This window comes from Labrus mixtus, chromosome 6 (genome assembly GCF_963584025.1).
Source record: "Labrus mixtus chromosome 6, fLabMix1.1, whole genome shotgun sequence".
In the NCBI taxonomy this organism is placed as follows: domain Eukaryota; kingdom Metazoa; phylum Chordata; class Actinopteri; order Labriformes; family Labridae; genus Labrus; species Labrus mixtus.
The window spans coordinates 12,547,969-12,574,720 of NC_083617.1; the positions used below are offsets into that span (position 1 = coordinate 12,547,969).

At 39.2% G+C, this 26,752-nt stretch overlaps 1 protein-coding gene across 3 annotated transcripts in view; it reads right to left on the bottom strand.

Annotated features, from left to right (window-relative positions):
• grid1a (glutamate receptor, ionotropic, delta 1a) overlaps nucleotides 1–26,752 on the bottom strand; it is a 234,337-nt gene that overhangs the window by 26,988 nt on the left and 180,597 nt on the right. For all 3 annotated transcript variants that reach the window (XM_061040061.1, XM_061040062.1, XM_061040060.1), the window contains 4 exons: nucleotides 24,756–24,809; nucleotides 11,675–11,848; nucleotides 7,192–7,353; nucleotides 6,007–6,126 (listed from right to left, as the gene is read on the bottom strand). In XM_061040061.1, coding sequence (XP_060896044.1) covers nucleotides 6,007–6,126; nucleotides 7,192–7,353; nucleotides 11,675–11,848; nucleotides 24,756–24,809 — 510 coding nt within the window. The remainder of the gene's footprint in view (nucleotides 1–6,006; nucleotides 6,127–7,191; nucleotides 7,354–11,674; nucleotides 11,849–24,755; nucleotides 24,810–26,752) is intronic.

Consider the following 26,752-nt stretch of genomic DNA (forward strand, 5'->3'; position numbering starts at 1 on the left):
CTGCATAATGCTGGATGTTGAAGTATAGTTGAAATACTATTCTGCATCTTCCTTTGAGCAGATAGTCCAGTTCCACAGGTGCTTACATATTGACAAGCCCATCATGCTACTGAGTTTCTTATTGACCCACTAAACACATGCCTTATATTAGAACTACCAGCCTATTAAAGTCCATGAACATACTGTTCCTAAACATTCTATATTTTTTATGCATGTCTTCTTTAATGCATATGTATTTGTGTCCTTCCGTGTGATCATGTTGTGTCTGTGCAAATCCACATACAGTAAATCTATTTTTTTTCCAATTCCATTTTGTGTCCTCCAGCGGTGAGGAACAAGACAGAAAAAAAAGGCCAGACTGGTTCTGACTCTAATCACCATGAACGCAGCGAAAAAATAAGCCGGCCATTTAAATCAGTCAAGCCAAGAGACATCTTATTTGTCCCGTACTCTGGAGAGTAGCACGGCTGACAGTCCATCACTCTAACCTCTAATAAGCCACACGGAGCATGATGCATAAAAACAGAGTCAAACAATAAAAGACCGAAAAAAAACAACAGAAGAGAACAAAAGGAAGATAAATGAGTAAGAAAGAAAAAAAAAAGATATAGAGGAAAAATGAGATGAAGTGAGTTCATTCTTCTATCAAAATGAAATCACTCGGCGAAAACGCAATAAGAAAACGGTGCCACCAAAATGAAAGCTCTCAATGATCCAATTTCTTCCTGTTTTCCCTCATTTATTTACCGCACATGTTCCCATTTTAAATATAATGTGTTATCTCGGAGAAAAGAAAAGGCACAGTTTCTGTATCAGTAGTTAGATCAGTGCACTATACCGCAGACTGATTGATCCTCTATTCTCTGTGTTTTAGCCTAAATTGTTGTGTTGCTTAAAAAGAGACTGGATGCAAGAGATGAAGAGAGACAGAGAGGGATCTGTGGGTTGATTGCACATAGTGTTGCACCGTCTATGGCAGTGAGGAGAATACAGACCTGCTAGTTGTCATAAAACAACTGGATTCTGCTCTCAGCTCATCGTACCCACTTATAAACTGAAAAGTATTTTTTTTCCTTTTTTAAACTTCACCTCATGAAGTGAGAGCAACATGGAGCAGGTAGTGGAGGTGATGTGCATTTAAATGAGCAGGGTGGCTGGAAGGTTGGGAACTTCTGCTCTGTGTTGTTTTATGATGGATTGGAGCACACGAGAGAGAAGATATTGAACAATGGGAGAAATGTCATCCACTTTCCATCCAATTATTTGACACTCTAAAAAGGATTCACTTTTCCAGTCTGACAGCATGTGGGTAGCTCTTGTTTAATGATATTCTTTTGATGCAGACCCTTTGTGAGACGAGGCATTTTGTACATAATTACAGTTATGAATTTAAAGAAGGACAACTTTTAAAATGGTAATGCAATGACTTTTTTCCATGGCTAAAAAAAAATAACCATCATTATACCAATTTTCACACTGCTTACCAGTGGTTAAAAGAGTATTATTAATTTTATAATGTGGACTGCTATAAATAGAAATATTCTTATCACTTTCAAGCCAGTTAGTTATCTATTGAAGGCAGAGTCCAAGCAAAAAATAATGAGTGGAAATCTACCAGTATAATATTAAGGTGCATTAAGGTTTGTTAACTATATTCATGATTGTGCTTTTTTTTTGCATTTTACCAAAACGAATAGTTCTAATTATAGTGCTGGTATTATAGTCCTACAAGTGCAAATCAAAGCAGAAAGGGGAGCTTACATAACCCTGGAGTAGACAAAGTTCCTAAGGGCTTGAACATCTTAATGCCTGGCAAATTAATCATCGGCTCTACAGCCTCATCAACCCCCTACAGGTCTATTATTGGTAAAGAGAAGCCCCCTAAGAGACTATTTAATGCCCTTTTCTGCTTCATCAGTCAGTAAGAAAAGGGATTGAGCAATAGGACACATCTAAGTACACCAAACTGGCATTGGGGCACATGTAGGTCATGTAATCGACCAGAATTCATCAACTAAAACCATGTAGGGTGTCACAATGTAGGAAATGAAGAAAACATTGAAAATCATCCATATCTCTTAGTTGATTGAAACCAAGTGTCTACACAATTGGCTCTATTGTGGCACTTGGGTAACACATTGCTGCCTGATCTGGCTTGGTTTTCAGTGTATGGACTTGGTGGAATTTAATGTGTAAATAAACTCCAGCTATAGCTGTATTGAGCTAGCCTTATGCCGATGTTGCCAAACACACTTGGATGGATGTATTGGTGCTGTTTGGTCTGTTATTTTTTAAATCTGGCAACAGTCAAGCTACCAGACGCACCAGATTCAGGCTGCCAATGACAAAGCAATTTTGTTGGCTCTTTTAAATTCATCATTACTGACTCATCAACCACAACAATTTATTTTATTTTATTTTAAAACATACAGAACCTTGTTCACTTTATTGACAAGGTAAATGGAATATATGCATTGCATTTATAGGCCATCATATGGCATGTGAGGGGCACTATTAATTATTTGTTTATTTTGAAAGGGACGGTGTCCAGCCACTTAGCCGTACTGTACTAGAGTTAGCAATGAGTTCATTGACATCTGTAGTCCCTGGACAGGTCACAGAGGCAGTTACTGTATTTACTGTATGAACAACCGTTGTTGTCGGACCTCTTAATCACACAACTGTAATCATACTCCTATTTCACTACAAAGCAGCAGATCAGCGGTAACACACAAACAGTAGAAGCAGTGCAGGATATTGTAACTGTTATCTGGACACTCTGCGTACTCTTTTGCATATGACTGAATCACAGCAATGCCGATATTTAGTTGAACAGCCCCAATGAGTGTGTTACAGCATAGTTCTAAGGGCCTGTGAGTACGAACGGCCTGCTTTGCACTTGCAATCCTACTTCTCACTCACCTTCCAAAAGGTTTAGAGGCTCAGATATAGGCCGAAAAATTCTCTTCAGTGTTTTTTGGTGTTTCTTTTTTTGTCTGTGAGCTCACAGCGCTCTCTCAGTTGAAACTGTTCAACCTTTGGAAGACGGCATGCTTATCAATGTCTCTCAACGACCAATCAAAATAAAGAAGGGGCAGGTTCCAAGATCAACTTTGTAAACCGCAATGGCTTAGAAACTAATAATTTCCTTCAAAGAGTTTCTCTCAAGCTACCAGATGAATGTTTTAGAGAGAACAATTTCTAGGTCTAGCGCTGCTGCTAATGCCAGGCCAGGTTTCCTTTCCTTTGTTTTCAAATGTTCTTTTGCATTTTAAAACAGACCTAATGGGCACCACCTAGCAACTTTCTGGTGAGAATGCTCTGAAATTAAAGTTGTGTGCACTGCCGGCGCAAAATACTGTTAGAAACAAATGCCAGTAGTTTACTAAATATTTATTTTCACGCCCAGACACTTGATAGTGCCAAAGGACTTGAGAAATGGGACCTCTGGCACATCACCAATCCGGCATCAGGTATTGGGTAGTGTCTATTTTGCCATAGAAAAGCACAAATGTTATTAAAATGTGAATTTTGAATATTATTAAATATTCCAGTGCTGTTTCTGTTGACACAGTGGAGAGAGAACTACTGCATGATGCATGCAAGATGCACGGCTAGAAGGAACAATTTCTTTCAAACGAACAGACTTCTCTATGAAGAGCTCTGTGTTAGCTGGAAGTCATTAGCAATATCTGCTTAGAGACGAGCTGACACATCAATAAGCGCAAACTGGGAAGGCAAAACAACAACAACAGCATCGATCACTCTGCAGCAGCACTGGATGGTGGGTGAAAACTCACAGTAGCCATCCAGGAAATAGTATTTCAGTCTTCATTACAGTTGCTAACCACAAAGACGGCTCATCTAAGAGCCATCAGGCTGGGGAGAAAATGGACTGAATGCAGATAAACGATGATGGAGAGGGAGGAAACCGTGGCTGAAATATGGGGAGAAAGGGGGTTAGCAATGGAGGGAAAGAGTGAGCAGAGGAGAGGATGGGAGATGAAATGAGAAGAGAGAGGGGTAAAATGAAGATGGCTCTAAGGGGTGGACATGGGGCGGATGGGAAAAGGCACATGCAATCACTGTTACACTCCACTTGAAAACACACACAGTAGCATGACATTACAGAGAAAACAACATAATTGTAGCTTTCCTCGTGTTTTGGGGCGAAAATCATGCTGAATGTATGTATGAACATCCCATTATAGAGAAACAGAGAGGAGAGGTCCATGATTTTTTTGTGTTTTCTCGCAGTATATGACTCAGACTCACAGACAGACTTGCCAGGTAATGAACAGCAGCACTGAATGCATTTGGCATCCTATTATCTGGCCTTGCTGTCCCCTTCTGCCTCTAATGATTTGGATATACAAGCGCCCACATGTGAGTGTGCACCCTGCCCTCTGTTCTCTGTTTGCCTGGCTGCATGCTCTCAGTGTCTGAGATGCACTGCAGTGTGCAACAATACATGTGTGTGTCAGGGCTGCACTGTTTGCATGCATCACCCTGTGCTTGAATGTCTGACTCTGCTGGTGGACGTGAAAGTGTACGTATCATCCTGTGTGCATAAACAACATGGCTCTGCATGTAATGCGCTGCTTTCTAGCTAATGCGAATGGCCATGTTATGATGAATTGGCCTCATGATTTCAGTTAGGCTGAGTGGTGATTAAATCTTCATTACTGCTTCTGGTCAGTCCTGCTCTACATAGATTGCCAAGAAGCTAGATTTCTCTTCATTCTGCAAGAAGTCTCTGACTGAATCAGGACATCCACAGCCACAAACAAATTACAGCTAAGAAGAAAAAAAGACACAAATTGTGTGCTCAGTCTCTCTCTTTAAGACAGCAATGATCAAAGATTAGGCAGGTTTCTAAGTCAATAAAGCTTGTTTGTTATTTTTCAAATGTGAAATGGCTTTCCTCCACATTTAGCCGGAGATCAAAAACATACCCCCTTTGACAGAATGCAGTTTATAGCAGGATGCAAATATTTGATAAAATCTAAGGTTATGGAAATGTTCAAGCCAGGGTGATTGGTTTCTTAAAATGGGAGATTATATCAGACTGACATGGTGCACTCAGGAGCTCCAGTAGAGGGCACCCTCACACCTGACACCTTCTTGAAAAATGTGAACCCTCAGGGATCCGAGTTGCTGATTTCAAGCCTACCAGTAAGTAAATTGCATTCAGCAGACATCCCAGACATATAAGGAAAAGACGAACAAAAACACAACAAGGATGTAGGATCCTGAGGATTAAGATTGAGCGGTCTATAAAAAAACCCATACGCATTCAGAAACAACTGGTAGTAGGAAGCCTATCTGTGGAGTATTTGTTCCAGGCACTTCAGTTTACCCCCAGGATTTCTAGTAAGAGTTGACTCGTTTCTGATTCTGCTGGAAAGATGCACTCCAGCTCTTTTGTTCCTCCTAGGTAGTAAATGAGCTTCCCGTGTGGATGTGCTGCATATTAACCTGAGAGAGGGACGATTACCTGCAGGACACCAAATTTTTAAGGATGGAAATTGAGCGCCTAATCTTAAAAAGGTTTTTCAGGGGGCCTTGAGTCAATGAAAAATAGTTTAATTTCACTTTCACTTTTCTCCTCACACAGCAAGTGGTCACACTGAGGCAATGTCTAAGTGAGGCTTTTTTCATCAGTGGTTTCACTGTCCCTGCTGTTAGCTCAACACCTACAGATTGGACAGTTATGTAAGTCCATGCAGTGATGAAATTACTAACAAAAAGCAGACCATGAAGTGCTATACCAAAGTTATACTGATTGGTGTAGAACTGGGATAGTTATTCTTGATATAATGAAAGGATACAAACAGCTATTACTGAATCTCTTTGCCATTGGGTCTGTAATGAATTCACTATTTTCATAAATATCTATTTGCTACACTTTAATATTTCATGTAAGATATCACCTAAAGTTTAACAAGCTGTCCTTTATTGACAGGTTCAGAAAAACTGTATGGAAAGACGATTGATTGGACTTACCCGTTTCACATCTTTGCCAAATGTCTCGCTGTAGCTGGTTCCAAGAATCTCAAACTGCACATGGGAGTTTGAGCCCTCAGCGCGGAAGTCCATCATCCCCGTCAGGCCGCTGATCCGTCCCTGTAGCAACGCAACACAGAAAGGAGTCACCGTGTGAGATATAAACACAGGAGGAGTGGCACTGATGACTATTTTGTATTTTATTTCTAATTGTGCATATCTAGGACATGACACTGAGCCTGTTTTCACTGACAAGTACACACAGCTCTTTCTCTCAAGGCATGTATGAGAATAAATGTTGCATTAGATTATGATCCTCTAATGAGTGTGCTTTGGAAGAGAAGTGTTTTGGCTGTATTCTACAGAACTGTGATGTTTCACATAACATTATCATGAAGGGGAAGGTATCACTGCTGCTCAATCATAGCGTTTCATTTATGCAAAGTATGTAATTATTCACTCCAAAGCCTTCTGAGTGTCATCCAACCAGGCTTGTTGGAACATTGTGAGGTTACAAATTGTGCTTTATTAATGCTGCTGTTTTAAAAAGGGGGTATCAAGTGTAAAACAAATCAAACCACTCTTCACTCCAAGTTATTTTACAGATTTGTTTGAACTATACCGACAGAACATTAGGACAAAAGCAACCCTCCTTTGTTTTTCTCCCCCCCCCCCCCCCCGGCCTTGTTATGTCACACTTGAGATTAAACCAGTGTGACTCCCAGAAACAATGAAAAATTCCATTATCAGACTGAAATAGTAGCAATCGACAAACTTTCCAGGATATGCAGCCTTATTTGTATGGAAAACTGAAAGGGTTACACAAGCACAACAATATCAAAGACCAGAATCTGCCTCAAATCTACCCTGAGGCCAAGCTTAAAGATCACATTTAACAGTCTGCTTCCTTGAGGGTATTTCAAAAATAACTGAATTTAAATGATGTTCCCAGAGACATCATAGTATATCTATTGACTTTTTTAAAGAGTTCTTGACTGTTAAAACTACTTCAATGCCTGCTAATGCTTTTCATGAATTTATGAATGAGCACTTGTGGCATATCTATTCATATAATCATTGAAGATAAAAAATAGTAGACTCTATAATTTCTAATTTCTCACAAACAAGAAAATATAAATCAGCACCTTTGTAAATTAATAAAAATGGTTATTACAAATGGACTACCTTTTGGATGGTGTCCAGCATTGACCATCCTCCATTCCACGGCTTGGTGGACTTCCTCATGCAGTTCAGGCTGGCCATACTGTGCCACTTCCTGTCCTCCAGTTTTCTGTAGAAGGCGTTAGCCAGCATCAGGACACTGTCGTACAGGTAGAGATTGGACACCTGTTGAGAAGAATTTAAAAAAGCAATATTAACAATACATCCAAGTGTTTGTATTATGCAACGCAGAACAGGGTGCAAACTGAGTATACAACAAAGGAAAACAGTTTTCAGGTGTCCAAAAAACCAGTCCACATTGTAAATGAACGGAACCACTTGTTTTTCTGTCTGGTCCTGGGAGGTTGGATTTTGAGAAATAAAATATTCTCAGTTGGGAATAAAAGCCTGTCTCCTCTTGGAATGAAACTGTGGAATCATAGGGCAACTGGTAAGCCATTTTGTCTTTGGTCTGACAATGTTACAGCATGCTGTTTGATGTCGAGCTGACATCCCAGGTTCTTTATTTATATAAGGGATATTCAGGGTTGGTACAAAAAATAATAAAGCAAATTCCTGTCAAGAGTCTTAAGTTGAAAAAAAGGCAACAATATATACACATATGTAATACCGGAATGACCTGTGCAGTGTATAGAAATGTGCAAGATGTTCAAAGGGACTGTGCAAAACATTTACAGTGTCAAAGACAGAGATCTACGGAGCCCCTGAAGTCCCAAAAATGTAAATATTTTATCTTGTGTGCACAATATAGTTATCTTGTATGTAAAAGTTATCATCTAACATACCTGCACAAGATAATGACTTCTTGTGTGCAGAGACTTCAGGAGCTGCATTCATGTAACCACACAGTCAAATGCTTGGTATAGCAATGAGATTAATTGGCAGTACAACTGTAGTTGTGCATTAAGCTACCTCGCTGAAAGGAAAGGGCAGAAGTCAAAGGTAATGATAGAGTCCAGTGGTGTGATGGGAAATCAACAGGGAGCAAGAACACAAAATGTTTTCTCTGGTTCAATCTTCCTCTAATGAAGCTGCCATCAGTCTGTCTCCCTCAAACTGCAGTGCACCCTGTCAGGAATCATGTCTCCTGCCTCCTGTCTTGCTGTGACAGTGGATTTGATAGGTCCTCTGGGTCGAGTCAAGTCCAATCCTCCCAACAGCACAAGATCCATGGAAGCAATACTAGCTGCCACTCCAGGCCTTCAGCTCATGACACCTTAAGACTTTTAGTCCTGGCCTCCTGGTGGTACAACATCATACAAGTCACGTTCACTCCCCTGAAGGTCACTCAGTCAGAAGCCGAGCAGCTCGGGACATCTGAGGTTACAACTTCAGCAGACGTGTTTGTGAAAGCACTCCACCCTCCGGGTGTTGAACTATTCTGATGAATGCTTAAACTTCCATTAGCCGATATTTAACCCTCTTTCATGTGAATTACTTAGAAATGTGAATGCACACACCACATGGTTCTGCCATCTGTCCAGAGTATGGATGAAAAAGGAATATGAACATTTGGATAGAGCTACAGAGATCACACCAATTACATACCAGATTTATTGAGGAAAGTTATAAGGTGGCACTTTTACCCCTATACAGACAGTACTGCGTGACAGGGCAAGGTTTCTAAGGGTGCGGTCACACTGGCCATCCGTACCGTGCCCAAGCACGCTTCAACGCTAAAGTCCAGTTCATTTGACCAGTGTGACCGCTCTGTATCGTGCTCAGGCACGGTACACTTCCTTGGCTTTGGCACACTTGGGAGAGGTGTGCTTCGGCACGGTACACTTCATGCACGAGCACAAGCACGAGGGTAAACAACGCTGACAGCCTTCATTATGGAGAAATCCAGAGTTTCATGGCTGTATCTGACTAAAATGACACAATATAAGACACAAAGTAGCTGTCATGTTCTCTGTGTTGTTCTCCGATGTGCGGGCGTCCGCGCATCGGAGAACAATTAATTTGTTTATTGCTGTGTCTGATTAAAATGGCTTAAAATAAGCTGTAAAGTAGCTGTCATGCTCTCTGTGTTTTTCTCTGATGTGCGGCTGCGGACTCGACTGCGCGTCTCTCTCTCTCTCTCTCTCGCTTGTCCGCCTGTTTGTAAACTGAGCACGCTTCATAATAACATAAAGTGTGCATGTGTTGTATTAAGACGTTACGTACAAGAGGTAATCGTGCTTAGGCATGGATAGTCCTGTGTAGTGTGATCGCAGGCCGCGCCGGCCAGCAGGGGAATAGCGCTGCGTGGGGGGGCAATCGTGCTTGGGTACAGCACGGTACAGATGGCCAGTGTGACCGCACCCTAAGTGTGTGGACTAACTGTGATTGAGCAAATGGAAATGTATTCCTCTATTTATCCATATTCTCAGTCTGGTTCAGTTCCAGATTGACAAATCTATGATAAAAATCCCAGATAATATAATTTTCTGTAGGGCATATATTTTGTGTGTAAATTAAACTGTTGTTAATAGACCTTCACATGGGGGCCATTTTGCTCTGACATCATAGCTAGAATGCTGTTATAATGTAATGCTACATTGTTTCAGGTTGTATGTCCTCTAAATGTAAAAAATCTCACAATTTCCATTGACATTTCAAGGCTTCCAGAGTTCTTTAAGAAAATAAATTGGGAAAATCCAAGGCCAGCCAGCATATCAACATATTTTATAGCCAATCGACAGCTAAAGTAAGTATTCATGCACTCCTAGCTAATAGTAGGCTAATAGAAGTGCTGCATGGTAATATTACTTTAAGGAATGTTATACAAGAAGATGGGAAAGACATACAGTATATAAACTAATTTTAGAATTTAGCCACTTTGTAGCTATCACTACCATTAGCATGGAAGTCACAACTTTTCATTGTTATGTAGCTTCACCATGTTCTCGTTAGCATTCAGTCACTTTCAAGCTAAAGGTGCTATGAGCTACAGAGTGGCTGAAGGCTTACATTAGCTGTCTCTGAAGAGTTTCACTATCCATGGTCTATTTATCAGTGAATAAATCAGGAAATGCTGAAATAAGAACTATCGCCTGATTCCCTAAGTTAAGACAACACAAAACCTAAAGACAGCACGTCCTGTACTGTAACCACATTTGAGCTTCCCCCTTAATGTGGAAGGAAATTTGCTCCCACGTGAATCAGTGAATAGTAAAATCTCAGCAGTTTATTTACTGATAATTTATTACAGCAAGGCTTAGACTCTCTTAGACTGGTACATTAATAAATTCAAGCTTTTCTTCACTTTGAAACAAGATTTCACTCTTTGCTGCGAGTAACTCCCCAGCCACATTGAGCTCAAGTCATTTATATTCATGGATGTTCATGTCCCTCATTATTACCTTATCTAGGGAGCTTAATCTATATTCGGTTGCATACATAATCAGTTAATATTTGTCTTCATGTGGCACTTTGCATATGCTCGTCTATGATGTCCTTCACCATGGCTGCATGCATATCCTGTGCAGTCACTATTGAAACAGTGGAAAACAGATGTGATCAAGCAGGTTTTATGCTCATAACCGCTCACAGCACATATTCAACACCTAAAACGACAAAAGAGCACACCATGCTCGTAACATGGTTGGATAAAACTTGGTGGTAGGTTCCTAAAGCACAAACTATTTCAAAACTCACAGCCAGTTGGATAAAGACGACAGCAAAAACACAACCTTGTCACGAGTCAAACCTTCAATTCAGCGTCCTTCATCATGTTGTGCATTCAGCACACTCAAAGCCCAGCCAGGCTCTCCTATGAGGGAAGCTATATGTACATTGCTTAGGGAAAAATTTGCATGGATATTGGACAATTTCCATTGTACTGAATTTTCTTGGATGTTATGATAATTTTTTTCTGTTTTGAAACATTACTACTTTTGAAATTCAATGTTTGAGACTTCAAACTCATGACAGCAACTTTTTTCTATCTTCCTTAAGAGCAAATTATATAGATATAATTTCTCCCAAGTTTCATTTCTCAGTACTTGCACGCACTGACTTTACTACACTTTCTACTGAAATATATATATATATATATATATATATACCTTATCAGATGATTAATAAAAAGTTTATTAAAGAGTTGTTTTAAATTGTAAAGTTCTTTGTTTGGAGTGTAAAATATGTGAGTTTTGTTGGTATTTAAGATATACATGCCTATACCCAAATTCAATGTTATTTTCACTTATTAATGAGTGAATGTGAGATGGGAAACCCATGTGTGTATGGTCAAGATTTGGGCCAAATGAATTACCTTTGTATTTGGAGGCAATCCGTATGATGAACACATTGGTAGAAGCAATTTGTTTTTAGCTGTTTATTTTTTAAGGTATTTGAATTAAACATATGTGAAATGTATACATCGACTATAGATCAATTATTTACTATACAGCAAATCCACATTCAACCTGTAACCTGTAACCTTAAATGTAAGTGGAAATATCTCAGGGACATCATCAGGAAATGTTAAAGTGTTTATATTTACCTCAAGGGACTGCAGATAGCCTTCCTGTGGGTCACAGAGCAGGGACGAGATGCGATGATTGTTTCTCATACAGCGAACATTGGTGTCTCTCCACATAGGGAAGATCTGACGGATGATGGTCATCCGGCCCAGAGAACTGTGGACCAGCTCCATGATGTCTGCGTCGCTCACCTCCTGAAGACAAAGACAACAGAAGGAGTTTAATGGGACACCTAAAATATGAATAAGAAGTTTACGAAAGTCTTACGTGGAGATATATATAAGAAACAAACCCTCAGAGGGGTTTGCATTGGCTGTGCTCGCTCTGTATGTAATTTAAATATTAGATGAGACGTTGGGGGGCTACAGAGCAATTAGATCCAAAACAAAAAGGTAGACTGTCAATGAAAGCTAGGGTTTGTAAAAACAACATTTTTGCTCAACTTGATTCCGTAAATAATCAATAATAAGTTATTTCTCTGTTGTTGTTTAATTGACAATAACCAAGTGTACATCAGCACTGATAATCCAAAATGTATGTCCCAATATTTGCTTGTTTATAACTTGGATCACCTGAGGGCATGTATTCAGGTCAGAAGTCACAGAAAATAACATTTTAATCAATTTCTATTATAATTTTAAAGACAGGAAACTAAATATGTTGTATTATTCCATTACATGGACAAATCGATAGACATTTCAAGTTGATCCTTCACAATAATATTCCAGGTGACCCTTGGCCCTGTTCAGTGTGTGTATGCTTGAGTGGAGGGTCAGCCGCGATCCAGCCTGTGAAGGGGTGGATCAATATTCATGAGACATCAAGCTGCCAGCTGGTCTCTTGAGCCAGACTGTGGTCAATGCAGGGCAGACAACGAGTCTCTGGAGAAACCTTGGGTTCATATCCTATCTGACAATAAAGCTGCAAGGTTGCTGTCGAGTCAAAACTGGAGCAGCTTTGAGTTGATCTAATCCTTCAGCACACAGGCCCACACACCCTATGCGATTTCCTAATCAGACGATTTGATCTCTCCCTTTCGCATCGACCTCTCCCTTGTTAGTTATTTCTCTATCTACCATCAGTGCACATTCCTTCTGGTATTTGTCACTGTAAGGTATTTTCTTTCTTTCATCGTACTATGGTTTGCAGTCTCTTAAAATCTTGCCATCATAATTTCTCTGTCTGTCTTTATATGTATGTTTTTTTGCATTACAGAACTGCATAATAAATTGCAATGTCATCATCAACGGTATAGGAACATGTGCATTAAATACAAAAACAAAGACCCCCTGAATCCATGATTAAGAAAAATACATTTTACACTGTGCATTCACATCAGCATGTAAACACATCAGCTTTCAGATGAAGCCGCATTCACACCATTTTGGTACATGATGTAAAGCCTCAGTCTCAAGTAATTCGGTGGCGACTGCAAGATTATCATTTTTTAGGGCCATTTTTGTCTTTATTAACAGGACAACTGAAGAGAGGCATGAGAGGAGAAAGTAGGGGGATGGCAAGCAGTGAGGGGGCCAAGGGTTAAGGTTGAGCCTATAGGGCCGCTGTGTTCAGAACTGTAGCCTCTGTACATGTAGCAAGCTTTAATCACAAAGCTAAACTGGCGCCCCACATTAAGCACTTCTTGAATTATGTTGGATTCAGGACAGAAAATGTGTTATCAAATTTGAAAATAACAGACAAAAAAGAATTGGATTTATATATAACCTTTGCATCTGTCCTGGCTGTATTTCAGCATGCCTATAAACCCCTTTATTTAAGTCTTGCTCAGAACAGGCTGTTTCTGCATCTATATTGTAAGTGAGCTGTGTTTCGACCACACCTCTCTCTTGAAGGGAGCACCATGCTCATTTGTTCCCGGTGAGAAGGCGGACTCAGAGGGCAGAACAAACACCTAGCTGTGGGGGTGTCATCCACCTGGGGGAGGAGTTACCTCCCTGTGTGATGTCACAAAGGGAAAATCTCTAAACAGCCTGTTTGAGCATGTGAGATGATGGGTATTTCTCAAAATGGGGGGGTTTGTAGACAGGTAAGGGACAAATATTAGTGTTCGAAAAACACCGTAAAGTGGATTTAGCATAATACTGTATGTGACCTTTTAATATGTTCATTAAATTCTAAATCATTTTGTTTCACACATTGAGCAATGTAATCCCACACTGCAGATTTCTCCCCTATAGTTCAGGCCCACAGTCAATCTTGCATTTTTCCACAGAATTTGTAGAAAACAATTTTAAACTTCCTTATAAGTTTTTCAGAGCAAGCACTCCCAACTAATTTATCTGTGTATAGCACAGAGAGTTAATCAGTCCTGGGGTGATTCAAGCACAGCTAGTTTTATCAAGTGACTCTTTTTCTGACTCTTCACAGTCACTCAGGTGGAAAATATGAATATTCATGAGTTGCCGTGACACATTAATCAGATGAATTATGCCGCATGGTTCACAGAGCCCAACCCTCACGTCCAAGCTAATAACTTCCAGTGCCACCCGATGCGAGTGCTCTGTCACCATCAAGGCTGACACTTGTGTCATAACTGGACCCGGCGGTGGCACAGACCAAAGGGACACGACAGAAGAAACTGTGCCTTTTCCCCTCTGTTTCAGGAGAGAGTACAGACCGTTTATTCACGATTTCGACTCCACTTTGAAGTATTCCACTTGTACAATATACACACAGACGAATCACCTATAACAATCTGATGAATACAAGGCAATCCAATAACAATCAAAGGATTTTAAAGAAACACTGAAAAGCACAAAATAACATATTTGCTTGATTGGAAGTAAAATATTTTTGATTAATCTGTAAGTATCTTTTCAGGTGCTAAGCCTCTTGGAGGTAATCCAGTCAATATTCTAAAATAGTGAAAACAGCTGACCCATGATTCAATGACAGCCACGCACCAAAATACATTAATCAAATCAAGTTGAGCTGACAGATAGGCTAAATTATCCTCTTTGTGCTGCGTGTACTGTTATTAATCTTTCACCAAAAAAAAGAAGGAAAAAGGGAGCCTGTAATCATGACAGCAATTTAATCACACGCTAAGGTGCTATTTGAAGCATTTAAGAAATATTGCGAAGGGAGTCAGAAAAGAGAGAAAAAGACTAAAGAGTAGAGCGTATGACGTTAATTTGAATGTTCTAGTCCAGTGGTTCTCAAACTATGGTACGCTCCCTGTGGTGGTACGCAAAGGAATCTCCACAATATAAAAAAAAAAATGTTCAGCATAAAACGCCAACTTTTTTTTTTTTGTCGTACTCTTATTTTATGTGTCTTGTATCTATTAGGTTGTATTTATATCAAATGTGTTTCCCCCTCTAAATTAATCTAGTTTTTGCAACAAACAACTTTAACCTTCTCAATTTATGCTCGCGCGCACGCACAGACATAAACACCAGGAGTACCCTCGTGTTTTGAAAAGTTCCACTCGATATTCAGTTATTTATAGGAGTTCAGTACTGAATCAACAGAAGGCAGCTGTAGGCCTTATAATACAGAGGCTCTGGTTGCACAGAGCCTGCACTCAGGGGCAGACTGACCAACTGGATGTTCTGTCAAAGTCCAGAACGGCCGTCCCTTTATGTGGCCTATGTGGCTCATCAGAAGTAAAAAAAAATTATCAGCGATATTAATGTCAAAACAACAGAGGGCGCCAATATGATAATTTATGTTATTTATGTGGGGAAAAGACACCAAACTTGAAACAAACAAAAAAAACACAAAGAAGAGGGAAAGAAAATGGGAAAAATACTTTTGCGTTTTGGGGAGGGAACGTAGGCCTATTAGTAGTCTATCTCTCTCTCTCACCCTCTTTCTCTCTCCCTCTCACAAACACAAACACTGTGTTTTGTCCTCTTTTCTCAAAAATGACAGAGCCTAATTAAAAGTAGCCTATAGGCACAGCCATTGTCCTCATACTTGGACAGTTGAATTTATTAAAGGGTAGGTTATGATATTGACGAAATATTGAATACGTTATTTAAGGGTAATTCTAACATCTCGAAGCATTTATGCTTATGGCCACAGAAAAGGACATCCTAATGTCCCTTGACAGTGAGCTCATTATAGATAAAGTTGCAGAAACCAGTGCCCTGTTGAGTTAACTTTTACTGCCACAGCATTGAGTACATTTTCATTAGCAACCTATAAACAAAGTTTCTATCCTCCAAGTTCAAGTTAATATAGGTTAGGCCTACCTTCTTTGAGAGTGTTCTGAAATACTTTTGTTTTATTTTAGTTTTATTGTAGTTTTGTTATAAATAAACACCTCAGAAATTATCATCAATTGTGAAATGTTATTATCTGTGAATATCTTCAGTATCGTCTAGGTATAGTGTCTTGAAACGCTGGCAAGTGGTTATTTAAATACGAAATCGGGAATGGGCTGTGGGCCTTTTTTTTTGGAAAAAGTCCAGGGCTTTTTTTTAGCCCCAGTCCGTCCCTGCCTGCACGCTCTCTCTCTTCCCCTCTCTCTCTCTTGCTATCTCTCTCTCATGTGCACGCAGCAATTTTATGAATAAATGAAAAATTAAGTAAGAACAGGCCGGAAATATACTTGGGCCCAGGTATCGTCTTTGTGTGGGAAACACTGGAGACTAAATATTCTCAAACAGGTTGCTGGTATAAAGTTGTCATTTTTATTGTGCTGCACTTTTTTTGATTTGGGCAAATGTCAGTGTTGTGTGGAGTTTAAGTGTCAATTCTAGCACTAGCCCTTAGTAGTCCTACAGCGTGGCTGCCAGAAGTAATAATAAATAATAAATAATATTCTTTTTATGAATATATTTGCCTCCTGCGTAAAATGTGTGTTGAAATAGGCCTACAGTGTATTTTAAAATCTACCATAATGGTGGTTCTTGGAGAGCCAAATATTTTCGGAAGTGGTACGCAGTCTAAAAAGTTTGAGAACTGTTCTAGTCCATAAAACACACTTGTGTACTTTAGAGTAAATGTGATTAGCAAGACAGGAAACTAAATTAAATATTTATTAACCAGTTTTCTGGTGAAATAACTGAATTTGTTTGATGTTGTCCTTAGAAATACAGAAAGAAATCAGAGATGAACAAGATTATATAACCTTAAAGGCAGGGTTGGTCATTTTTTCCAGATACTCTTTTTAAGATTTTGGTTGAAATTGTCTTTTGTTCAGGACAGAAATCAATTATTCATGGACTCTGAAAAAGGAATGAAGAAAATCTGTCATCTGTAGCAGTTGTAAGCGTGGAAAAATCTCAACCAATATCTGTCAAGAGGTACCAATCTGATGAACCAATCACACCTCCCTGTCTCCCTGCTCGTTCTCTACCCCTTGCGTGAACTAACCAACAAGAGTGCATCACCAATGACGGAGTTCACACCGAGTTTGTCTTTGGCCGTTGTGAGTAGTGAAATAGTCATGAGCTGAGGTCAGCTTATGGAGCAACGGCGTTCGTGCATGTAGGTGAGAGGCGTGGCTTTTGAGGGAGCACAGAGGGGAGGAGGTGGGTGTAGATGGAGCACTGAGGGAATGCAACTTTAACAATCATGTTCGTTTTTGAAAATGACCAACCCTGCCTTTAAGCCTTTGCTGCTGTGTGGGACTCAGACCTATATAAACAGAGTTCTAATTATCACTACATAAATGATCATATTCTATTTTGCAATTTAAGGTGTGCTGATCTCTCATTATTTAATCATCATTCTGCAGCTAGTATCAAATATATTCCCCCTTGTGGAAAGTGGTGATACAGTTTATATTAGTGGCTTTTCATACAGAGGACACATTCATTAGGAGGAAAAATGCACAATGGTTGTGAATTGGGTATTAAGAAGTTCAACTGTTTAGATTCAATGTCTTGCATATGCACTGAGGCTTGGGAAATAGCTTTCAGTGCATACATCTGAAAAGTTTTCTGACACCTAACCATTAAACTTGTCTTTAAAAGGAGCCTAATAGCTGACATATGTACCAAACTAAATGTACCCAATACTGGATGTAGGAAGTAAAAACTCAAAAAGTATTGGATGTCTCCAATTTGGACATTAAAGATGTAGAAAACATTCTACAGATGCTTCGAGAGCAGACTGCCATTAACAGTGCCTTTTTGGATGATGTTTTAATCCTATCATTGGCAGATTTTATTAATGGTGATTAAGCTTGTATTTTGGCAAACAAAAACAGATGATTCGGTGGAACTCTGCCAGTTCTACAGGAGATCAAAGTTATTATAACTTGTTTCCTCTGCCAAGGATACCAAAGACCATTTTCATAGCTGTTTGTCATATTTTGGGTCCTGTTTTATTCTGTATCAAAGGAAAACTTATGGACAGGTTTTTTTGGAAAAAAAAAAGAAAAGAAAAAGTGTATGACGGAAGTGGATGTGTCGCTTTGGTCAAGGAAGAACAATGTTGAGGCAGATTTTAATTTTGACTAAGCAACAAGGAAAACATCAGAAGCATTAAGTTATTAAATACATACAGACATAGAAAGTGAATGTGCTGTCAGAGTTTCATATAATAGAAGAATGGACCACTAGCCTCTGCAAAGATTTTTGCTCTCTGAGTGACCTTCTATTTAAATATCCATAGGTTGGTGCAATACATCCACAGTGGGAAATTAAAAGTCAATGCACTTTAAATTCTTTGAAAATGCAATAACTACAGTAAAACCCGCAGGCACACTGACAGATGGATGTACCATGTAATTACTTGTGGTAAACAGATTTAGATTTAACAAGGCTGAATTGTAATGACAGGGTTAAAAAGTACATGATCTACAGTACAGGTAATTGGACTTTCTACATCTTAGCCATAAAAAAGGCTAGTTGAAAAACTAGTCAGAAAACTATGGCAGAATGTAGTTTTCTGAAGCAAGTTTCAAATATTATTTCCATTTTCAAAACTGTTGCATTCAATTAATTATTTCTACTGAAATTTTCATGCCAATAATAACTTTTCCCTCGAAATGTTGAAAAAAGGCAATGTTCTTGCTGCCCACAGTCCATGATTGCCTGCGAGGAAAGAACTTTAAATTACACTGAAACAAAGGAAGGTCCATTTGCAACAACATGTGTTCTGAGCAGGCGGAAATCCAACATAATTTCATGCCAAATTGCACAGCACCATCTGATCTGCATCAGCACAACCAGCTCTGCATCTCCAACCAACCCCTGTGCAGGCTGGTTTGTTTAAAGGCAAGCAGTCACCAATCCAGCCATTGTGCAAAAATGACAAGAATATGAAAGTTAGAATTGGAATTAAAGATTAGATAGGCTGCTAAGAGACTGCTTATCTCAAAGTGAGATAAGGTAGAACGGAGTGTAAATGTTCACATCAAAAGCTTACTATTCATGACTACAGTGTAGAGCTCTATACAAGAGTTTGTGTTTATGTTACTGCTTCAATACAGTAGGTCTATATGTAACATTTTACATGTATAAATCGTTTTTTATCGCCCATTAATAAGCGAACGGTTAACTGATGTGAAAAAGTAGATGTTCACTGTCTTATCTGTGTTGCCTGTATAAAATGTTCGTATTTCGTATTTTCCACGAAAGCTCCAGGAAGTGACATTTTATGCACGTTCTCAACGTCCTCCTCACGCCACTCCGCTTACAGAGATCAACAGTACAAACTCATCACACACTCCCGGTCTTCACCTCCACAGTCAGAGGCCGCCTTCCACACACTTCTATCCGCCCTAAGAGCTCTCAAAGGCGGACAAACTCATCACACACTCCTTCTCTCAGCCTGCCGAGACTGTCGTTTGTAGGATGTAGAATGAATACAGACACACAGACTCCTTCACAGACTTTCACATGTGTATGACCACTTACCTCCTCTGTAAACATTATGCCGGTAAATATCCAGTGTTTCGCGGCCGATGATGATGCTCGTTTGTGTACGTACGAGCACGTATGACGAGCACGTGAGGGAGAGCGAGCAACAGGTTACTGGTGCAGTTCACTTAACGGTCATGCGGTATCGCTACAAACGCAGTATTTTTGAAAGTTACATATAGCCCCTTTAATGAGGAAGGTCGCTACTGTTGTTACTGTTTTAGGTCCTTTAGATTGATGACATCTTTATTATAATTTCATTTTAACTTTATTTAAATCGGATGTCCCTTTAGACTGAAATCTCTTTTATTATGGAGACATGGCTTAGACAGCACAACACTTACAGTTAAGAAGGATGAGATAAAAAAATAAGATGAGAATGATTAGTAACCCCATACTAATTTTTGGTGCCAAATTCAATATACAAAAACTAGAATAACATAAAATAAATCCAGCCCTGATATAAATGTGAATTACAAAGTGTGTGAGGTTACAACGCAAAGAAAATGCCTGACAGAGCAACATCAGAAGTACTATTAGTCAATTTAAAAAAAATGACTTCATTTGGAAAGAAGTAATGGAAAATTAAAAGTAGAAATCATTACTGTTAAATAATACTGACAAATAATTACTGTTCTCTGTTTAAAATAAATGCTTTGTTATATAATAGTCCGAACAAGAAAACATTTAGAAGAAAATCAATATTACTTAAGTCTACCTTCCCTTCCTACAGTGTGGCATTTCATTGTGTCGGTAGAAAAGGGTTTCCATCTGAATCGCTCGATGGGCAGTTACTCAAGACATCAGTCATATCATGACTGTCCTTCTCGACTCTGTCTGTCACGGCTGCCACAGCCACCTAATCCATCAAACATTCTGAGGTGTCACCGTCCTGCCTTTGAAGGAAGAAAAACAAAAGCAAATCCTCGCAGAGTGTGCAATATGAGTCCAGCAGACAATGTCAGATACACACAACCTCCTGTGTGCCTACCTGTCTGTCTGTCATCCCCCGACCTGACTGATTAAATTAAGTTTTCCGAAACTTTTTACAGTCTGTTTTTCTTAATTTCAAAGCTTTTTCTTTTTTTCCCTCAAGGATTATGTTGGTCACTTTTGAGTTGAAAATAAGTGTAACGGAACATCAAGTGGATACCACACCAATCAACTCCTGTAGGTATTAAAATGTATTAATATTTGTCAAATATAAAAAGAAAAATTTCAGTTGAGAGGGGGAAAAAATAATTTCCTCAAACTTTTGTCATTAAAATGACACCACACTGATTTTCCTCAAGGTAGTTTCATAATGCGTAATGTGCCTCTGAAGGGAGTTGTGTTCATTTTGAGAAAATAACTCAATCAACATCCCTTAAGTGACAAATGAAGATGTTGAGTTTGAAGGCACATCAGGGAGGAAAAATTAGGACAGCTTTTGAGTTGTAATAGTGGCAAACGTTAGTGGCTTTGCAGTTTGACCAATGCCATGGAACTAAATGTCAGTAAAGCTAATGCTTCATTAATTTGGCCCTTTTTTCCTTAAATGTCTGTTTCTTAAAGTTGGGGAAATTCAAGTGTGATTCTATTTTCTTAGGGACATCCATGTGTGATCAACAGCCTTCAACCAGTAACTATTTTGAAATCTCAGATCGCTGTATACAGTATAATACTGTAATTTTATATCACTATGCAAGTGTGATGCTTCTGACAGCCGTGAATGAAAAGACTGACTTATCATGACATCACTTCTATTCCCTTTTGTTTATATCGAAGTCTGTTACACCTCCTTGTTTTTTGACTTGAGATCACACTCGCTCATCATCAGCATTTTGCATTTCTATCCATCTCACTTGAAGCTCTTATCACATTGCTAGCTTGACAGCTACATTCATTCCGCCACATGTTGCCGCCGGTGGCAGATTAGCATAACTGCTTGTTGTGAGATTTGAATGAATTGTGAGACCTCGTTTTGCCTGCGTGGGGGGAGGTAAAAGCTGGCAGGAGCCTGTGGGAGCTGATGGGGGTGTGCGGTTGACAGGGAGCCTTGAGATCACCTAAATGAATGTCACAACTCAGTCAAGGCCAGGCAGCTGAATGGGAGCATGTGTCCCCAGAGAGTACAGGGGCAAGAGGTAACATGGGGAGCTGTTATTTTCCTGCAGGATTTTGTGATACAGTCGGACAGCATCTGGTCAGGAGAACAGGACATGCCTCAGTGCAAAAATAACAGCATAAGTGTGTTGTAACTTTGAAGTGAAGTGAGTCTTCTGACTTTACCATCAGCTGCTACCAAAGGAGATAGATTTTAGTTTTTACCATCAAATGAGGCGATGGAGGTTTGCAGGGTCACAAGGGTCATAGTTAGGGCAAAACACCAAGGGGATAAAGCTTGTTCCAAAACAAGAGTCAACCTTGGGTTGGCTTTCACCCTTGGATGCAGAGTTGGGCTGCTTTCTGTTTGACAGGCAGGTGCCAAGCACTGGCGGTTAGCTTGTGCTAGTGTGCTAAATTATCAGCATTTTCAATTACAACAAATGCAGGTAGCTTGCAGTAACAGCCCCTGATGTATCACTTTTTCATACTAATCAGCTGATATGAGAACATGTTGATTTGCTATTGATTGGATGATGCTACAATCACAGACAGCTTAATTCCATAATGAGGAGGCTCATGAGGAAGAGGAAATTGATGCAAAATACGGAGGATAATGAGGACAATGATGAGGATGGAGAAGAAAAGGAGTGCCTTAACAAGCTGCAATAAAACTACAAGTTTGCTCCATGGGAAAGCTAGAGAGTGAGTAAGTTAGTTCTGCCTATACCTGTGTGCAAGATGCTAACAATAACTTCAGCAGGCAGGAAGCTGCTAGCTAGCAGGATTGATGTATTGCTCTTTCCACAGTAATGTCGAAATCTGTTAATCCAGTTATAGTGAGTGTTACAGTCATTTTTCTCTCTGCAAAATCCATAGATGCTTTGTGTTTGGAATATATGTTATTGTAAGTACGTGGTTATTATTATTGATTCTTATTCATTTGATCTGTTCATTTATAAAGAACAGAATTGCAAAGCACTTTAGGACATTAAGTAACATGCATTTCAATTATAAGCCCATGCAGGATGAGTGCATCTTGTTTTTCTGAAGAAATATTTATTAATTATTGTTTATAGCTTCAAAATCATAAGCCCACTTTGAGCAACCTAGGCCCATCATGGCTCCCTTGTGCTGCTACTGTTTGCAATCTCATCATATCTGTGTTCCCTCGCAGCTAAACAAATACATTAAAAAATAAACCTCCTGCACACTCTCCTTGCCATCAGCCATGTGAGGAGCTTCTTAGAAATCAAATCACAGGCTGATAGAAACAAACAGAGCTCCCCTGTAAACCTCCTGCCCCTGTAGAGATAAGCAGCAAATCAGGATCCATTATTCTGAGATAGAAACACGCCTGTATTTCATTTGCATGATGACTCATGGTGATACAGGTTAAAATATAGGAATCAAGCAAAAGGTTGACTACTAATTTCAATTTTTTATTTTTTTCTGCCCAATCTGAAGGTGAACATTTGTGAGAAGTGTGAGAAGTTATTTAATATTCTTGTTGGCCTTTTCAAAATGTCTGTGGTATACTCTCATTTAAAGGTGTTTTTTTGGCTATACAGGTTGCTTATACTGGGTGATGAAATGAAAGGCAGACAAAAAAAAAGTACAAATAGTTTTCAGAAAAGTTACTAGAAAAGGGGAAAAAGTAATTAAGCTAAAACAAATCTCTGAACTAAAGGGAAAAGCAACAGAGGGACGCAGAAAATGAAAGATCTCTCTTGACAGAGGGACTGAGAAAAAATAAAGACAGAGAAATAGAATGGGGATTTATTTCATCGTTTGCAGACGCACATTCTTTGCTTTTAACTACACACCAGAGAGAGATTACTCTACACTGAGCCACATCACATCAGTCATTTAGGGAATGATGTTGAAAGTAACATGTCATTAGTTCATACTTTCCCTCAGTCTGATGCAATTAAAGCTAATGTCTTGGCAAAGGTTTTGCAGTAATTGGCTGAAAGGCGTTCACAAGTTTTTGTGTGAATACTGCTTAAAATTAAGGCCCTATGTTATCGTCTTGCTTTAAACTACAGAGGCCCTTTAGGGACATATAAACAAAAATCTGCCAGTTATAGAAAACTTGCAAAGAACTCAAGGTCTCATTAGCTTAAATCAATACTTCAGTGGAGAATGATTTCAAACACTGAAGGTGGTTATTTCATAAAAGCTCATTATAGTTTGAAATTAGGTTATTTAGGCTGCCATATTCCAGAAGGGCTTTCAAATTATTCAGCATCATTACCTTTTTTGGAGATCAATTTTCTAACTAAAATTCTTGTAATTGATTTTCTCACTTAAGCATAAATGACACCAATGTTTAACACTTTGATTAGAGTCTTATATGTATTGGGGCCAATATATGTTAATTTTACACAGTCACAAATTCTTCTGCTTCAGTCATTCTGTAACTGAATCACTCGGTCTGATGCTGAAACAACATTCATGGCTATCTGTGATGCAAACAAACATTAATCATACTCCATGAGCCTTGGATCAATACCCGTCATGTTTTTGGATGTTGAGCACATGTTCAGATGTTTACATAAGCAACCAGATGACATTTCAATGACATACCTCGAAATGGATGCATGTATGTGTGCGTGTGTGTGTATGTATGTGTGTGTGTGAGCTCCTATTACTTGCAGAAATGCTAATATTCAAGTTAAACTATCCTGGAACAACCTTTAATCTAATGGTTTTCATCCACCGCTTTTTTCATCTCCTTATCTCCAAATCACTGTGAATCAATAGAAATGCGGCACTAAAGCCAAATACAGAGCCCACTGTTCTGTATTCACAAAGTGCACCTGAGTTTTGTGCTGTTACAGCCACTTTAAAAGACCATTAAGGTCAATGTCAGATGCACAAGCACTTACACATAGGGGGAAACAACAAAAAAAAGAAGATCAACAGTTAAATGAGGGGAAAATATATTGATTCAAAAAGAGGCCTGGTCCCTCAGACAAGAAGAATAAAACAATTGCCAAACATTTTCTGCTATTCTAAGTGAATGTGAAAGTGCAAAGAGTGACAGCGTTATAGACGTTCATGTATTTGAGTGTGCCTTGGCAGCATATTGCTCTCAGTGTTGAAAGGGGCAAACATGCATTAAGGTTTAAATCACTCTGGTGTGTTTAAGGGTGTTTGTGTTTGGCCTCACCTCATTGGCATAGACCCAGTGGCTGTCCTTGGACGCCAGGTTGGTTTCCACAGCCTGCAGTGGGAATTAAAAGAAAGAGAGAGAGGACAAAGAGAGAAGGACATTTTCAGAATTCCGTGCAAAATTGATCGAAATTGTACAAAAAGTCAAAGTAAGTCACAGCCCAGGTATCTCTCTGGAGATTGATTTGTGAATCAAGACTTTTTGGCACGCAGACAGGGTGCTATTGGGATGGGTCATGGGGGTAGGCATCATGGGATGCATCAAAATTACTCTGCCTGGAGCATATTTCACAAATCAGCTATGCTGAGCACACAAGCTACGTACGTCAAACATTTTCCTCCAATGTGAGAGTGAAGCTTTGAGTAAACGCCCACAGCTCTAGAACTTACTCCATTAACTAATTTCACCACTCTTTCTTCAATACAGTTTGAAAGCAGAATAAGAAAGTGGAGCCCACAGAAACAGGTGTCAGTGTTGGATATAGGTATGATACGAGATCTGTTCAGATTATGCTGCACTAGAGAGTCAACGGCTTGATCAAAAAACCTGACAAATAAGTTTGGTAATGAGTTAAGATTAGATAGACAGATCTATTTACAACTGGCCAACAGAGTCTGCTATCACAGCTATTGAAATAATCCATCAATCTTTATTTGTATAGCGCCAATTAATAACACATTTTATCTCAAGACACTTTACAAAAAGCAGGTATTGACCTTAGTCTTTGTTTTTTATTATTACAAATGAGCAGGTAAAAAAGCTATATTACAAAGACCCAACGTTAATCCGAGACACTTAGCAACATTTAGCAAAGTTACATTGGCAAGAAAGAAAACGTCCATTAAAGAGGCAGAAATCTTGGGCAAAACTAGACTCAGGATGAATAACCATCTGCTGTAACTACGTTGGGTTTGAAAAATGTGATAGACGGAGATGCAGGAAGAAGGATAGAGACAAACTATCCTTATAGCAGCCGGACATCCCCACCATTGATCCAAATAAACTACCCTACGTTTACAGTTCGACACTACAAATGTTGCTGGTTTAAACCTTGCACTGAACATTTTAAAATTTTACAAATGTTGAGTTTTGGAAACCTCACTAAGACATATGGCAGCTCTATGGCAAGTTTCTGCGTTGATAGATTTACAGTATATGACTTTAATGACGTATCTTGCAGAATACTGTCTGATTTTATACCTTCTGCTCTGCTGCCCCTTTTTCTTGAGTGAAGTCTTTGTAAGGTAAATACACAGTGAAAATCGACTTTTTCAGGAGAAGTGCGGTTTTCTCTACCCCAATTACAAAACCTGGGCTTGTTTTGTATACATAAAATGTAAGAAATCAGATAATGGAGGTAGTCAAGTGCATTTAAATGCATTGAATGACCCCAAACCCTTCAGTACAAGTGAGAAAAAACCCCCCCATTGGAATAACCGTAAAGCATCCACCTCATTATGGGCTTCCTCCACCTGTCACGAGACTGCACAATTTGACATCTGTCATGCTTTACGTGCATGAATGCTTTCCCTGCAAATTGCTATCATTAGTGTCTAAATGAATCCGTTTCACAAAAAGCAATGAAGACTGATGTCTCAACATATAACTGGTGGAACCCTGCTGCATTTTAACTTAACAACACCATGCTCATCAATACAAGCCAGCGCAGAGCGTAGCACGGAAAGTTGCCAATCGATCTTCTAACCTTGGAAGAGACATGATTTGATTTTAATGCTCCTCTCATTCCGGATTGAGCTCAACATAGTGCAAGAGGACCAGAGCAGTGCAAGACAATATTTACCTCCTTGGTGTGAATGCCAGGTATTTTAAAATTAAAGCATGTTGCCTTCAAAAATTGCCCTATAATTCAAACCAATATGATTGCATTATCCATGGATTCTGTGAAACACGAGACAGATGGTGGACTAAGAAGACTTAATAAAAGAGCAGGGACATGTGTTACATGTGTGAGCATCATTAAGAACAGAGAAAGA